Here is a 16,123-nt window from a genome sequence, read left to right as displayed (position 1 = left end):
ATTTCAGCCTTTGGAGATTTGATGCAGGATGGTTGTCCTCTTTCCAGATAGTTCATGCTTATTTCATTCACAGAGATTTGCCTGACTTGAGAGTGATGAATGGCTGACTTTTCTGGCTTCTTTACTAGCCCAAACTTTTTTTGAATGTCCTCATCAATTTTCTCCCAGTTGATTGGACTCAACTGTTTCTTTTCAGCTGCTCTAATATTGGCCGCTGCTTCATTTATCAGATCAATGTTGTTTGTAACTGGTGGCTTGATGAAAGCAATTGTAGGCACAATTACTTTACTGATTTGAATGTTAAGCTATTTCCCCCCCCCCTCACTTGGTCCTTTCTCCCCTTTTTTGTTATCATCAAGTTGAGTAGAGAAGGAGGTTTGTGCAGCCACCAGTTTCTGAAGCAAGTCTGTCTGTTGAGCTTGATGCAGATGAATTGCTGTAAGAGATGCTTCCATAGCTGTCATCCTTGTATCCAAGGCATCTATCTTTATGGCAAGATCAGAATTTTTCCTGAGCTGTCTCTTAATATCAAGCATTGTAGCTTCTGGAAGCTTAGAGTCCATTTTGTCAGAAATAGCCTTCTTCATCTCATCAATATCTCCTTTGATGGTGTTGACATCTCTAGCATGTTGGAAGCCTTGAATTTGTTGTAGTTGTAGAGAAGCAAGATGTGCTTTAAGGAGCTTCTTGGTGTTGGCATTTGTGGTGGTTTGAAGAGCATAATTTGTCTGATTTATGAGTTGAATCAGGGTTGTCTTGAAGTAGTGTTCATCACAGTGCTTTGAAAATGCCCATGATGGCATGCCTGATCTTGAGCTAGAACCTACTTCTCCCCCTATGTCCAATGGCTCTTCTTCACTATCTCCACCTTCATCTCCAAAGAAATTTGTTGAACCACCAGTCTCATAATCAACATCACCAGCTGTAGAGGGCAAAGCTGTGATGGCATCCTTAGCCCTTAGCATTGACTGTGTGGTGTGCACCAAGTTGAGCATCCTTTCTGCATTGTCATTGCCCTATTCAGCTAGAAGTTGATAAGCTGGAACAGGGTGAGTAAATGTCTCAGCATCAAGGGAGGTGGAATCTATAACAGCTTGAGGTTGCTGAGATAGTCCCTCCCTGTCTTCATCCTGGACATCCATTAACTCACTTACAATGACATCCATCCTTATAGCTCCTGTACTTGCATTTCTCTCGTGTTCTCTCTTTTGTTGCATCAAGGTCTCACCTTGGTTCCCCACCCTCACCTTCACCATCTAAGGTGGGATTCCTCTCACTCTCTTTTGCCAATTCTGAAGAAGTGGATTGCTCATTTTCACTCTTTTCCTCTCCTTTTTCCTGGGAGCAACCCAGACTCTCACTCATAACAATCTCTTCCCTCAATCCTACGAGTGACTGTACTACCACTAAGTCTTCTGCACTTAAGATAATTGATGAAATTTTAAGTTGTGCAGAGACACTCGACGGATAAGGGATATCCGTCGAGTTAGCAGTTTGACTATCCGACGGATAACTGCTGTTAAGCTTATCCGTCGGGATACAATCACTACTCGACGGATGAGCAATATCCATCGAGAGAGTAGAAATGAGTGAACTTGGAATTGAAATTATTGTGGACTCTGTGCAGATTGATGAGATTTTGGGCACAGATGTTTCAACAGTTCTTGAAAGAATTGGCAAGTGAGCCAACAAATCATCTAAAAGATGATGCTCACTTGCATTAGATTTTGGCTTCCCCGGCAGAGTTAAAGAAGGGGAATCAGGAATTGATGTGTTGATCATATCCACATCCAGAGAGTTTGTGGGAGAATTTGGTGTGTGAGGTGCTTCTATAACAAAAGATTTTGGTTGTGACTCCACAATTATTGGAGCCACATCAAACTAAATTTGAGAAGGTGCAGTGACTGTGTCTTTAGCACCAGTTTGCACAGTGTGTGAACCCTGTGCATCCCCAAGGGTTTTTGATTTCTTCTTTCTGGCATAAGTTTGGGGTGAGCTAGTGTCCCTTACCCTTTTGGTCTGTGCTCTTGGCTGAGAGCTTTGTTCAATAGCCACATCCTTTTGGGAGGATGCAGCTAGAAATGAGCTTTTGTCCTTTTTAAGCACTGCAGTTTGTTGGGAAACTACAATGTGGCTAGGCTGGGAAACACTCACCTCTCCAACCTTATCCTTGAGGTTTTTTTTATGTTCACCCTGTCCCTCACCTACCTTACCCACCTTCACACTCCCCTCTTTGGGTTTGGTGGATTTTACAACTGGCATCTTTTGAGAGGTACCAGAGGGGGATTTCTTTGATTTGGATTTTGAAATTTTTGATGGTTTAGTAGCTTGGGTAGGCAACTGTTGGGTCATTGACACAGTTGCCATAGCTACACTAGAATTCAAAGAAATCTGTGAGGTCGGAATAGTAGAGACAGATGAACTTACCTCACTTACCTGAGGTGCTTCCATTACAGGGAAATAGAATAGTGGCACCCCTCTATGATGATTTTCCCTGTTCAAATCTGCAATAATTCTTCTCTCTTGAACCCAACAATCTAATTTGTTGGTTGGGTTCTCAAGCACAATTTCCTCAGAGAGGTGGTTAGCTAGCATCATGAAAAATCTAGCATAGTAAACATTTTTACCCCTCTTGTTTAACTCCCCTAATTTAAACCCCAACTCAAACAAAACAAGATCACTAAAATTAATGAACTTATCTATAACTAGCATATAAAGCATGTTAAGCATAGAGATATTAACAGAATCAAAATTACTGATTTTACCAGAAAAGACCTTGGTAACTACATCACACATCAAACTCCATTCTTTCCTAAGACCCAACCTCCTAATATCACTTAACTTAGAAGTAGAGAGTGCATAGTTCATGGAATTAAGCATATTAACAATATCAGTATCTGTGTGTGGTGAGGTCACAGTGTTATCGGGAATTTTGAAACATGCTTTAATAACATCATTATTGATATAAAATTCCTTACCCTTAATAGTGAGTGTGATGATCTTATCAGTAGAGTTGTATGTAGCAGTCGTCCACATCTCTTCAACAACCTCACAGAAGATGGTGGGTGATTCTAGCATTGCATAGCTGAGTTTGCAGTTCTTCATAAAATCCATCATTTTATGGTAGTCACTTGAATGTTGAATCCCCTTGTTTACTAGAGCCGTGAAGTTGTTTTTCTTATAGATGTATCCAGTTTGTGACATGATCTTGATGAGTGGTGCCATTGTTAGAGAGAGTGGAAATTGCAGAGATAGAGATGATAATTGCTTTTGAGAAAGAGAGAATTTAGAGCAGATGATTTGAGAATGATAAAAGAAAAGCAATGGAAATGAATTAAGCTTTTATACTATCTCAAAAATAATTGTCAAAAATAATAAAGTAAAATAAAGTAACCAATAAGAATTGCCCAAAATAGCCGTTTAAAAATAAACTGTAAATATTCCTTCAATTATCCGTTGTGTTATACTTATAAACTGTAAGTATACTCGATGGATAAAGTTCAGGGAATTAACGGCTAAGATTCAGACAATTCGACGGATGAGGATAAATCAGTTATCCGTCGAGTCATAAAATATTTCAGAAAAGTAATTGATTTTATTAATGAAACATATACCGACGGATGATCTAACTCGATGGATAATGATCATCCGTCGAGATGTAAATTTTGACTTAGCCAAAATTTCATCCAAGACTGTAAAGTTAATTAAATTTCTGGCTGCATTACAACTTGCAAATTATCTGAAAAGATTTAAGAGTAATTTAGCATACCTAACTCACTTACCAACCTTGAAAAGGTAGATTCATCCAGTGGTTTGGTAAATATATCTGCAAGCTGCTTTTCACTTGGAACAAAATGTAGTTCCACAGTACCATTCATTACATGTTCCCTTATGAAGTGGTACTTGATGTCTATGTGCTTTCTTCTTGAATGTTGCATTGGATTTTCAGTGATGGCAATTGCACTTGTGTTATCACAGAAAATGGGAATTCTTTCCACTTGCAGACCATAGTCTAGCAAATGGTTTTTCATCCACAAAATCTGTGCACAGCAACTGCCAGCAGCAATATATTCAGCTTCAGCTGTAGAGGTAGAAACTGAATTTTGCTTTTTACTAAACCAGGACACAAGCTTGTTTCCTAGAAATTGGCAGGTTCTTGTTGTACTTTTTCTATCAATTCTATAACCTGCATAATCTGCATCTGAATAACCAGTTAGATCAAAACCAGAATCTCTAGGGTACCAAATGCCAAGTTTTGGTGTTCCCTTGAGATATCTGAAAATTCTCTTAATAGCTACTAAGTGAGATTCTCTAGGATCAGCCTGAAATCTAGCACACAAACATGTAGCAAATATTATATCTGGCCTACTAGCTGTTAAGTACAGAAGTGAGCCAACCATGCCCCTATAACTTGAAATATCCACAGACTTTTCAGTAGTGTTTAATTCAAGCTTAGTTGCAGTGACCATGGGAGTTTTTGCAGATGTGCAATCCATTAGATCAAACTTCTTTAAAAGATCATAAATGTATTTAGTTTGACTAATGAATATTCCATCGCTAACTTGCTTAACTTGCAAACCAAGAAAGTAAGTTAGTTCTCCCATCATACTCATTTCATACTTACTTTGCATCAATTTGGCAAACTTTTTGCAAAGTTTTTCATCTGTAGAGCCAAAAATAATATCATCTACATAAATTTGAACAAGTATACTAGAGCCATTAACATTTCTAAAGAAAAGAGTTTTGTCTACAGTACCTCTAGTGAAATGATTCTCTAAAAGAAACTTTGACAAAGTGTCATACCAGGCTCTAGGTGCTTGCTTCATTCCATAAAGTGCTTTCAAAAGATAGTAAAAATATTCTGGAAAATTTGGATCTTCAAAACCAGGAGGCTGACTGACATAGACTTCCTCCTCCAAATCTCCATTCAGAAAGGCACTTTTGACATCCATTTGATAGACCTTGAAATTGGCATGGGCTGCATAGGCTAAGAAGATTCTGATGGCTTCAAGTCTGGTAACAGGAGCAAATGTTTCATCAAAATCTATTCCTTCTTGTTGACAATAGCCCTTAGCAACCAATCTAGCTTTGTTCCTGACTACTATGCCATTTTCATCATCTTGTTTCTGAATACCCATTTGGTGTCTATTGGATTCTTTCCTTTAGGCTTGGGCACCAGCTTCCATACTTTATTCCTCTCAAATTGGTTTAGCTCCTCCTGCATAGCTAAAATCCAATCAGGATCCAACAAAGCTTCTTCTACCTTCTTTGGTTCTTCCTTGGAAAGAAAGCTGTTGTATAGACATTCTTCTTGAGTTGCTCTCCTTATTTGAACTCTAGAAGATACATCAGCAATGATGAGCTCAAAGGGATGATCCTTTGTCCATTTCCTTTGTTGAGGTAGATTAGCTCTGGATGAAGAGGCCTCATTGTTGTCTTGATGTGTGATTGAATTTTGATTATTTGAAACTCCCCCTGAGTTAATGGATCTTTGATTTGAGAAGGGAGAGCTTTCTGTAGGTGATCTATTCTGACTCCCAGCTTCTTTTGATGACCCGACGGATGGTGAATTTTGAGTACCGACGGATGAGGCTGGTTATCTCCCGACGGATAAGGCAGATTGTTTCCCGACAGATGAAGCATTTTGTAACTCGACAGATGTTGAATTTTGTGCTTCATTGGTAGTAAATTTTTCTGCATTATCCTTCGATATTATTTCTTGATCACTTTCATCATCACTGTCATCACTAACCATCTCCACATTGTCAAATTTGAAGCTCTCATGGTAATCTCCATCTTGTAGTCCTTCAATCTTTTTATCATCAAACACAACATGTATTGATTCCACAACAATGTTGGTTTTTAGATTGTAGACTCTGTATGCTTTACCAACAGCATATCCAACAAAAATTCTTTCATCTGCTTTAGCATCAAACTTCCCACTCTGATCAGTTTGATTTCTCAAGATATAACATTTGCAGCCAAAGACATGAAGAAAATTTAGAGTTGGCTTCTTGTTCTTGAACAATTGATAGGGAGTCATGCATTTTGCTTGATTAATCAGAGAAATATTCTGAGTGTAGCATGCAGTATTTACAGCTTCAGCCCAGAAATATGTTTGTAATTTAGATTCTTCAAGCATTGTCCTGGCAGCTTCAATAAGTGATATGTTCTTCCTTTCTACCACTCCATTTTGCTGTGGATTTCTTGCTGCTGAAAACTCATGCAGGATCCCATTTTCTTTACAAAATGCTCTCATGAAAGAATTCTTGAACTCAGTTCCATTGTCACTCATGATTCTTCTAACTTTAAAATCAGGATGATTATTGACTTGCCTTATGTGATTGATGATGATTTCACTAGCCTCATCTTTAGACTTTAGGAAATATGTCCAAGAGAACTTTGAGAAATCATCTACAATTACTAGGCAAAATCTTTTCCTTGAGATGGACAACACATTGACTGGTCCAAACAGATCCATGTGTAGCAGTTGTAAAGGTTCTTCAATTGTTGAATCAAGCTTCTTTCTGAATGATGCTTTGATCTGCTTTCCCTTTTGGCAGGCATCACACAATCCATCCTTAGAAAACTCCACTTGAGGAATACCTCTTACTAGTTCTTTCTTTACTAGCTCATTCATGGTCTTGAAGTTTAGATGGGATAGCTTCTTGTGCCATAACCAACTCTCATCCTGACTTGCTTGCTGAGAAGACAAGTAACAGATTCTACATTTGATGAGTTGAAGTCAGCTAGGTACACATTTCCTTTTCTCACACCAGTGAGAACCACTTTGTTGCTCCTCTTGTTAGTCACAACACAGGCTTCTGAGTTGAAGGTTACTGAATTGCCTTTATCACAAAGCTGGCTGATACTCAACAAATTATGCTTGAGACCATCCACCAAGGCAACCTCTTCACTGATGACATTGTCTTTTGAAATCAAGCCATGTCCCACAGTATAACCCTTGCTGTCATCTCCAAAAGTAATACTTGGGCTAGCTCTCTCCTTAAACTCTGTGAGCAGGGTAGAATCGCCAGTCATATGTCTTGAACAACCACTATCCAAGTACCATAGATTCTTTCTGTTTCCCAGCACACATCAAAATCAAATCAAGTTGATTTTGGTACCCAAGTTTCCTTGGGTCCTGCCTTGTTAGCTTTCTTTTTTTGTTTCTTAGGTTTGATCTCATTTGACTTGGGGATATCAGATTCATCCTTAGTCATTTGAGTTGAACCTTTGAAACCATTCATTACAGCAGAATTATCAGGCATATTTTGATTAACAGGGAATGGCATGCTATTAGTAAACATGTTATTCCAGTAAGGTATGATAAATGGCATTTGTGGCATACTAAATGCAGCATAATAAGGATTAGGTGCAAATGGCATATTAGCAAACTGTGCATTCATATTATGTGTAGACATAGCATTCATAGGCATAGAAGACATGGCATTCATGTTGGGAAAATGAGGTGGCACAGATATGGAAGTAGGCATGGCAGTTTTGCAATTAACAGACAAATGATTTACACTACCACACTTGACACAGATTTTTCTTGGAGCATATTTATCAGGTGTGTAGTTTTTATGCTTGTTAATTCCTACTTTTCCATTTCTATTATTTTTCCTTTTAGCCTCTGTTTTAACCTCAATCTTTTCCATTCTGTCACTCAATTGCTTGACAGTCATCTGACCAATATTAGCCTTTTCTCCTTCTTCACTTGACTGGATTCTCCTGGAACAAAATTCTTGGAAACTGATCCATATTTCTCATTTAACTTGACAAGTTTGGCTTTACTAACAGGCTTGCTCACAGTCGACAGATGAGAATTTATATCACTCGGCGGATAACCTTTTTTGTTATCCGATGGATGACCCTCGTCATTAGTCGAGTCTACATCTGTTAGCAATCCTTCCACCAAATTGGATTCCAGCTTCTCCTTTTTCTTCTTCCAGGCTGCATCACAAAAGGACTCAATACCTTGAACTTTGGTGATTTGAGCATGAACATCTCTAGATATTTTCCATGCCTTAATCACCTCATGTTCTCGTTCAAGCTGCTTCTTCAAGATCTCTTCTTTCTTCAAGGACTCAGTTAATTCATCCTTAGCAATTTTACACTCAATTCTTAATTTTTGAAATTCAATGAACTGAGACTCTAGCACATTATTCCTCTCACTTAAAAACAAATTATTTTCTTTGATTTTAGCATTTTCCTTAGTAAGAAACTTAAGTGTAACACGCAAATGATATTGTTCTATAGATATGTCATTTATTGCATCATTACGCTCAGCTTTAGATAAATGTGCAAGGTTAGTGGTGATTACCTGATTACTTGAAGAACTTGTCTCTGTTTCATCAGACTTGGCCATTAGGGCTAGATTGACATAGCTGACATCCTCATCCTCATCCAGACCATCTGCTGCCCGGTCATTCTCTTGTGTAATGAAAGCCCTTTCCTTTTGTTTGAGAAACTCAAAGTAATTATGTTTATAATCCACAGGCTCAAACTTCTTTTTGCTGGAATCTGTCTTTCGACACTCACTGGCAAAGTGCCCTGCTAAGCCACATTTGAAACATTTAAATTTTGATTTATCCGCCATGTTTCTATTTGGCTTAGCTGCTCCAAAGTTCTTCTTGAACTTGAGCTTGGCAAATCTTCTGGAAAGAAATGCTAGATCTTCATCAATATCTTCCATGTCATCTTGGCTCAAAGAATCTTCATTTTCTGCTATCAGCCCCTTGCCCTTGTTTTAACAGACCTTTGAAGTTGATTCAACAGCTTCCATCTTCATCTCCTTTTCTTTCTCTAACTCAGCAACTGGTGCAATGGATTCTCCTTTCTTCTTTCCTCTCTCCATCCTCTCATCTTGCTCTATTTCAAGCTCATAAGTTTTCAGGATGCCATACAGTCTCTCCAAAGTAAACTCCTTGTAATCTTGAGAGTTTCTCAATGAGACTGTCATAGGTTTCCATTCCTTTGAAAGAGATCTAAGGAATTTAAGATTGGAGTCTTTTGTCTGATAGACCCTTCCATGCAATTTTAGAGCATTTAGTAGTTTTTGAAATCTACTAAAAATGTCAGTGAGAGACTCACTATCTTCACTGTGAAAGTGCTCATATTGCTGAATTAGTAGCTGCATCTTGTTTTCTCTAACTTGTTCAGTGCCATCACATATAATCTGTATTGTATCCCAAACTTCCTTGGTAGTTTTTCAATTGATGATGTTGTCAAATATATCACCATCAACTCTATTGAACAGGATATTCATGGCCTTCTTATCCTTCCTGACTTATTCAATATCAGGATCATACCATTCATGCCTTGGCTTGGGGACAGATGGCTCATTTCCAGTTGCAGCTCTCATTAGTACATGAGGACCTCTTTCTATGCAATCTACATAGTCCTCATCTTGAGAAAGTAAATGAAGATGCATCTTTACCTGCCAGTGATGGTAATTATCTTTGTCTAGAAAAGGAATCTTGACTCCAACATTCTTCTTGTTCATCTTGTTGTTTTGTTGTGATCTTTAAACTCTTTGTTTATCAAGAGCTTGCTCTGATACCAATTGTTAGTCCCTAACAATGCAACAAGAATTACAGAAGGGGGGTTGAATGAAATTCTTAAAACTTTTTCTTGGTTTTAAAAGTGTTTTAACTTAAAATATATATATCTGTGTGAATTGATTTGCAGAGTGCGGAATAATAACTTGGAATGAATCAAAACACAAGTAATTAAAAACACAAGTCTTTAAAAACTTTCTGCTGGATTTGAAAGTATCCACCAGAGATATATATTATATCAAGAGAACTCTGTGTAGCAAGATTTGCTCACAACTGCTTATAAATATAAACAACTAAGTTTGCATAGAAATGCTAAGAATACAGCTTACAATTGTTTCCCTGATCTTAGTTGCTTGTTGTTCTATTTGCTACTACTTGGTTTATATATGACCAAGATTACAAAGTAATAAGACAAGATAATAAAACAAAACCTATCAAGTCTAATACTATGCTACTTCATTACTCTATTCCAGCATCTTTGAATATCTTCATAGTAGCATGGAAATGGCAATTCTTCTTTGTTCTCTAAAACCCAGTTGAATAGGCTTCCACATTCCATTTGCATACACTCGACGCATGTGACTGTGTTGTCACTGTCAACAGATGTTTGAATTCTTTATCTGTCGGGTTCATGATCATCCGTCGGGTGGCCTTGTTGATCATCCGTCGAGTGGCATTGTTGATTATCTGTCGGGTAGCTATCTGGCACTTGACTTCATTTCATTTATGCAGAATTACAATACATCATCTATGTACAATTAATCAACCTATTCTGCATATCTAGTTAAAGTCAACATGACTTGAGTACTTCTACAGAATCTAAACAATGTGTATGGAAAAATGTGCTACAGACTTATTGTTACATAAGCTACTCACTCGATAGATAATAAATCATCATCCATCGGGACTATATTGAGTCATCCGTCGGGACTATAATCCTTATCCGTCGAGTGCTACATTTTTCACTAAGTAAAATCTACCAAGGTTATTTGTTAATTAAATAATCAAGTTCACAACATATCCACAACAAATACTGATAAAGTGATAAATTCTAATATCTTTCAATCACATACCTTCTAAATAGAATCAGTCTCTTCTTGAAATTCAGCTTTGATAGAAGCTGACAGATAAATAGTGATAATAAATTTTGTATGTCAAATACTGATAAAGTAATAAACTCTGATATCTTTCGATCACATAGTGTGACGGCAAACTCTGATAGCTAAGTACTGATATTATCAATTATATTTAACAATATATATCGGCATTTAGCTATCAACTTATACTCGTAGACCAAAGATATTAATACATGTTTTGAGGCAACTTTCTTTTAATAAAATAAATTCAATTAAAAACCAATGAGTAATTAATAATTGTTGTTGTGACATTTATTCATACAAAACAAAAGATGTTTGCTATTTTATATTGCAATTGCAATAGAATAATAATATCGTGAAATTGTATACGGATATGATTCTTATAATGACGATGATAATCATGTCCTTATTAGTTTCCTCTTACAGTCGGCCAACAATCCTCCAATATAGTTACTATGACAATTATAATCAGTACTTATAAAAAAAATTTGTATAAATACTAGACTCTCAAGTAAAAGAAAAAAAAGAAATCATTTTCAAGACCACGGCAGACAAATAACATCAACTGTATTGTTATTGTCGTCGCGTCTCCGGGATAAGCTTCATTGTGTCGAGTAATAAATCTATTACTGCTGCTATTTTAATATATGGGTGAGATAGGAATATCACAGATTTTAAACCGTAATTAAAAATAAATATGTCATCAAAATCCAATCTCATCCATAATTTTAATTGTAATTTTCGGTTGATCGATTAACCGAAAATCTGAACCAGATTGGTTAATAATTTGGGTTTGGAGCCAAATTGCATACTCCTATATGAGCCAAATTTTAATATAGTTATAAGGAGTCTTAGAGAACTTTTTTATATAGATAACGGCATGGAAGAGAACCCCAATCCATTTTTTAACAAAAACTAACATAATATACATATGTTATTTTTATATTTTCTTTGTAAATCATACAATTATTTTTATAAAATTCTTGATTGTTTTATTATTGATAAATATTGTATAACGTCTAAATCATATCAAATACAATTTGAGTGTTTATCAATATATATAATTTTCATGTAAGCCATTAATAATGTACACTATATTTTTAATATGACTCATTAATCAAATTATATATTTTCTTTTTTGTGTCGTGTAATTAGTATTTACAAAACGAATACAAGCAGTGTAGTTACTGTTAGTTTAAAAGGAAAAATTTTGAAATTAATCCGTACAATATTGCAAGTATGTTCATAAAAAGTTAATTAAAAAGTAACATATATGTTTAATGCCTAATCGAGTAAATTTTTTGAATTTTGGTTACATAAACCTGAATAATGAGTTATTTTATTACTTTAATCATTAATAATTTACAAATATCTTACTTAATTTAAAATAATTATTAATACATAATTAAAGTTCGCCAACACAATATACACCCCCATATCTATATTATATTATTATAAGAAAAACATAGTTTCATTTGGCCAGTTGGTTAACACTTTCCTAAAAACTATGTTAACAGTTTCCAAAATAAAATTTAAATAAATATAATTTAATTAAAAAAAATTAAATTATGTATTTAATATAATTACAAGCTCTGTGAATTATCTATACTATATTATTATAAGCGAAACATAATTTCGTTTGATCGGTTGTTTAACACTTTACTAAAAAGTAGGTTAACACCTTCCAAAATAAAATATAAATTAATTAAATTTAATTGAAAAAATTAAATTACTACAAACTCTGTGAATTATTATCCCACTTGATTTATAATCACACCCAAATTTTTTCTTACCTCTTTTGTAGGGAATCAAACACCTTCAATATTAATTTTTGTAATTCAAATTATAATATAATAAAATAATTTATAAATCAAGAAAAAAAAATAATATCTTATTCAAGACTCCTATTATCCTATAGGCTAAATGACCTATAGGCTGTAGGAGGAGTACTTTTCATGATTTTAACTATCTAATATAATATATACAAAATAATACATAAATATTTTAACTTCATTTATCTTAATAATATATAATTATTATTTTTTTTCCTAATTTATTTTTATAAAATAATAAAATAATAAATATTATAAACAGTTTGTGCATTGCAAAGGTTATGAACTAGTATACTCCCTCCGTCCCGGCCAATTCACGTTTGGTTTGGGCACAGAGGCTAAAAAATATGTATAAAGTAGTGAAAAAGAGAAAGAAAATTGAGCGTAGTGGTGGGACCCATTAATTTTTAATATATAAAAGGAAGATAATGGAGTAAAAGTAGTGTGAAAAGGAAGAAAAAGTGGGAAAGTGGTGGGACCCATTAACTATTTTTGGTAAGTTTTGAAATGTAAATAATTGGATGAGACATTCTAAAATTAACTATTTTTTGTAAGTTTTAAAATGTAAAGAATCGGATAAGACACTCAAAAAAAGTGTAGAGAAATGATTGGGATAGACGTAGTAGTATATACACGCAGTCGCGGAGATCGAGAGCAAGAGACACAATAGGAGTTGCCCAAAAAGTTGCCAAATTTTGCCAAGTCAATACATATATTAGTTTTTTATTTTATTTCTCCTCCATATCATCTTTGACAGCCTTTTTCAAAAAGACACTCCAATAATTAGCAACCCCGATATTTGCCAACATGGTCCCTAGATTAGTACAATAAAAATAAAGAGTAGTGCTAGGTACCCCAAATTCATCCCCCAATTTTTTTACCAAATGACATGGCATACAAGTGGCACGTTTTGATTTGGGGCGCATATATATGCACGCGTGGTCCATATCATTTTACGAAACTTAGTAATTACACACTTTGACACATTAGCATTTGGGGAATATTTTGGGGAAAATATTTGGGCTATCTAACATTTTTCAAAAATAAATTGTCAAATTGGGAATTTAAAAATGGAAATGAGTGTGAATATATTTTTTGGACAAAAGTTGCATTTAACTAAACGAGGAAGTTGTCAAGTTTTTGACAATTTTGGTTGGCAATCTCTTGGCAACCTCATAATTCCAATATATTGGCGACCAAAGTTGTCATGTCACGTAAGCATTTACAACCCATATTGCACATGATCTAGTAGCCTAACAAAAAAGCAACAGATTCAATACATAAAATTAGTACGAAATCCTCTTTACAAAAACATTACGGGTTTTTAGTATTGAATTCGGTGTTTATGTACAAAGAAATTAATTTGTCTATTTTGATGTTACGTATATTTTAGGTACGGTTTAAATAGATATCAAGGGCATTTGTTTAGAAATTTAGAGTGTACCATTTTGATTGATGCATTTAAACATTTAACTAGAGACATTAGTTTCTCCCCATTTCTTTTAGTCTTGTAATATTGATGTATCTGTCCTTTCTTCAGAGACGGTCATGATTCATGATCATGAATCTGATTCAACTTTTATTCCTTTTTTTAGCTTGTTAAAATTTCACATAACAGGGACCTTACAAGTCTGTTTTACACATTTTATTACTACTATATATCATCGATTTTACTTCCGCTGGTCCCCAGTAAGCATAAACGTGAGTACATTTGAGACCAATCCTGCTGCCTTTCATGCTCCCCATGCTTGTTTAGCTGCAACAAACAAATAAACAAAGTTACTATAAACGCTAAACGAAATTAGTCCTTAAACTTAATTCTGTTAGCAATCAATATAGAAAGAGAGAATTTGTCACTAAAATCAGTGAATTAGTACTAACCTTGTCCAGAAAGAGCCCAATTGGCATCTGCTGCAACATGCCATGCAAAGTAACCAAGCAATCCCTTTCGCTTAGCATACAAAACCTTTGCTGAAATACTCTGCTTATCATCATATCCAATCCATGTCGTTCCTGAATAACAATAGTCTGCAACCATCGTTGAATTGTGAATCTTTGGAGCATTATTGTTTGCAATAAAATCCAATATTTGATTGTATCCTTTAGATCCATCACCAACACCTCCAGGAGCTCCATTAGCCGGAGCCATCAATCCGTGGTTATTAGCATTAACAAGCTGCCATGAATATCCGTAGAATGGCAAGCCTAGCACTAGCTTATTTGCGCTCATACCTGCTTGAATCCAGGCTGCAATGCCAGAGCTACCGCTAACTCTACCACTAGGATCATATAATGCAGCATGAGCATTTGTCATTTTAGGCGCCCATGGTGGACCATAAAAGTCATAGGCCATTACATTGATCCAGTCCAAGCTTCTTGATATGGATTGGACAGGATATCTCAATCCATCAACGGTTGGCCCAACTGAAACGGCTGCAGTTAATAGCAACCTTGGTTTGCCAGAGGCACCAGCCTCTGCGTTAGCAGCCGCACGCCACTCGTCAACTAGTGTACCAAAGTTGACCATGTCATTGGCTGATAAGGGGTACTCATAGTCAAGGTCTAAGCCATGGAAGTTATTTGATCTTGCCAATTTTAACGAGGAGTCAATGAAGGATTTTCGAGAGGCAGAGGAACTAGCCATTTTGGCAAAATCAGCATCATTAGAAGCTCCGCCGCCAATAGATAAAAGAGTCTTGACAGAAGGGTTTTTGACTTGGACAGTTTTCGTGAATTGAGAGAATTGGACAGCGTTTGCTGGAGAAATGGTGACCTGGTTTGTATTGCCATTAAGATCGCTGAATGCACAAAAGAGGTGGGTAAATAGAGTTGAGTCAATATCCGAGGCAGCAATGCCGCTATCAGGAAACCAATAACCAGCCTTAACAGCACTTTGTGCTGCAGAGAAATGAAGAAACTGAAGAATAGAAATTAGGAAAGCGTAGACAAGAGTTTTGGAAGCCATCTTATCTTGTATTTTGTGTTGTTTGCATCTCTTTATATAGCATGCGTCTAGCTAAGATTTGCATATATCCATATAGTCACAATTCCCCCCCCCCCAAACTAATTTGGAATTTTGAGGCCAAGTAGCATGATGTTGTACAGAGTCGGACTCAAAATTAGAAACGCGCAATCTCAGTTTCAGCTCTGTATACTTTGAATTGGCCTCCAAACTAATTTTGGGTGAATGACAAATTTAGCCTATTTTTACACAAAATTAACAAAAATAACCAGTTTCTGAAAAGTTGGTCAACTTTAGCCGATGGGATACCCAATTGTGAGTGGAGTATCCACTTTATACAAGATACCCAACTGGCAGTGGAGTATCCCATATATGAAATACCCAACTACCAGTGGAGTATTCTATACAAATTGGGATACCCAACTGACAGTGGAGTATTCAATCGACTAAAATTGGCCACTTTTTTCAGAACGGCTATTTTTGTTAAATTTTTTCAAAAATCGGCTATTTTTGTCATTTTTTCACTAATTTTTCGGTCCTTGTACTTTTCAAGATTATCATCTAGTCTTGTTATAGGCTTATAGCCCTTTAGCTCGCACTTCCGAACTATTAATTCTAAATCGAAAATTAAAATAAAATATAATTTATTAATCTAAAATTCAATTACAA

At 35.7% G+C, this 16,123-nt stretch overlaps 1 protein-coding gene across 1 annotated transcript; it reads right to left on the bottom strand.

Moving 5' to 3' along the window:
* Positions 1-14,054: 14,054 nt before the first annotated feature.
* Positions 14,055-15,568, bottom strand: LOC141712486 (class V chitinase-like). Its single transcript, XM_074515455.1, has 2 exons — positions 14,374-15,568; positions 14,055-14,248 (listed from the first exon to the last, which is right to left on the bottom strand). Exons 1-2 carry the CDS (start codon positions 15,455-15,457, stop codon positions 14,226-14,228), a joined length of 1,107 nt encoding a protein of 368 aa, XP_074371556.1. The 5' UTR covers positions 15,458-15,568; the 3' UTR covers positions 14,055-14,225.
* Positions 15,569-16,123: the final 555 nt, after the last annotated feature.

This window comes from Apium graveolens, chromosome 3, assembly GCF_009905375.1.
Source record: "Apium graveolens cultivar Ventura chromosome 3, ASM990537v1, whole genome shotgun sequence".
Classification (NCBI taxonomy): Eukaryota; Viridiplantae; Streptophyta; class Magnoliopsida; order Apiales; family Apiaceae; genus Apium; species Apium graveolens.
This window is presented reverse-complemented; position numbering and strand designations above follow the sequence as displayed.

What these genes read in the sequence shown, in the direction of transcription:
- LOC141712486 (XM_074515455.1), bottom strand. Translation starts at nt 15,457, where the DNA reads ATGGCTTCCAAAACTCTTGTCTACGCTTTCCTAATTTCTATTCTTCAG. An exon ending in TTGGGCTCTTTCTGGACAAG is followed by an intron (nt 14,249 to 14,373) that starts GTTAGTACTAAT and finishes TGTTTGTTGCAG; the next exon opens with CTAAACAAGCATGGGGAGCA.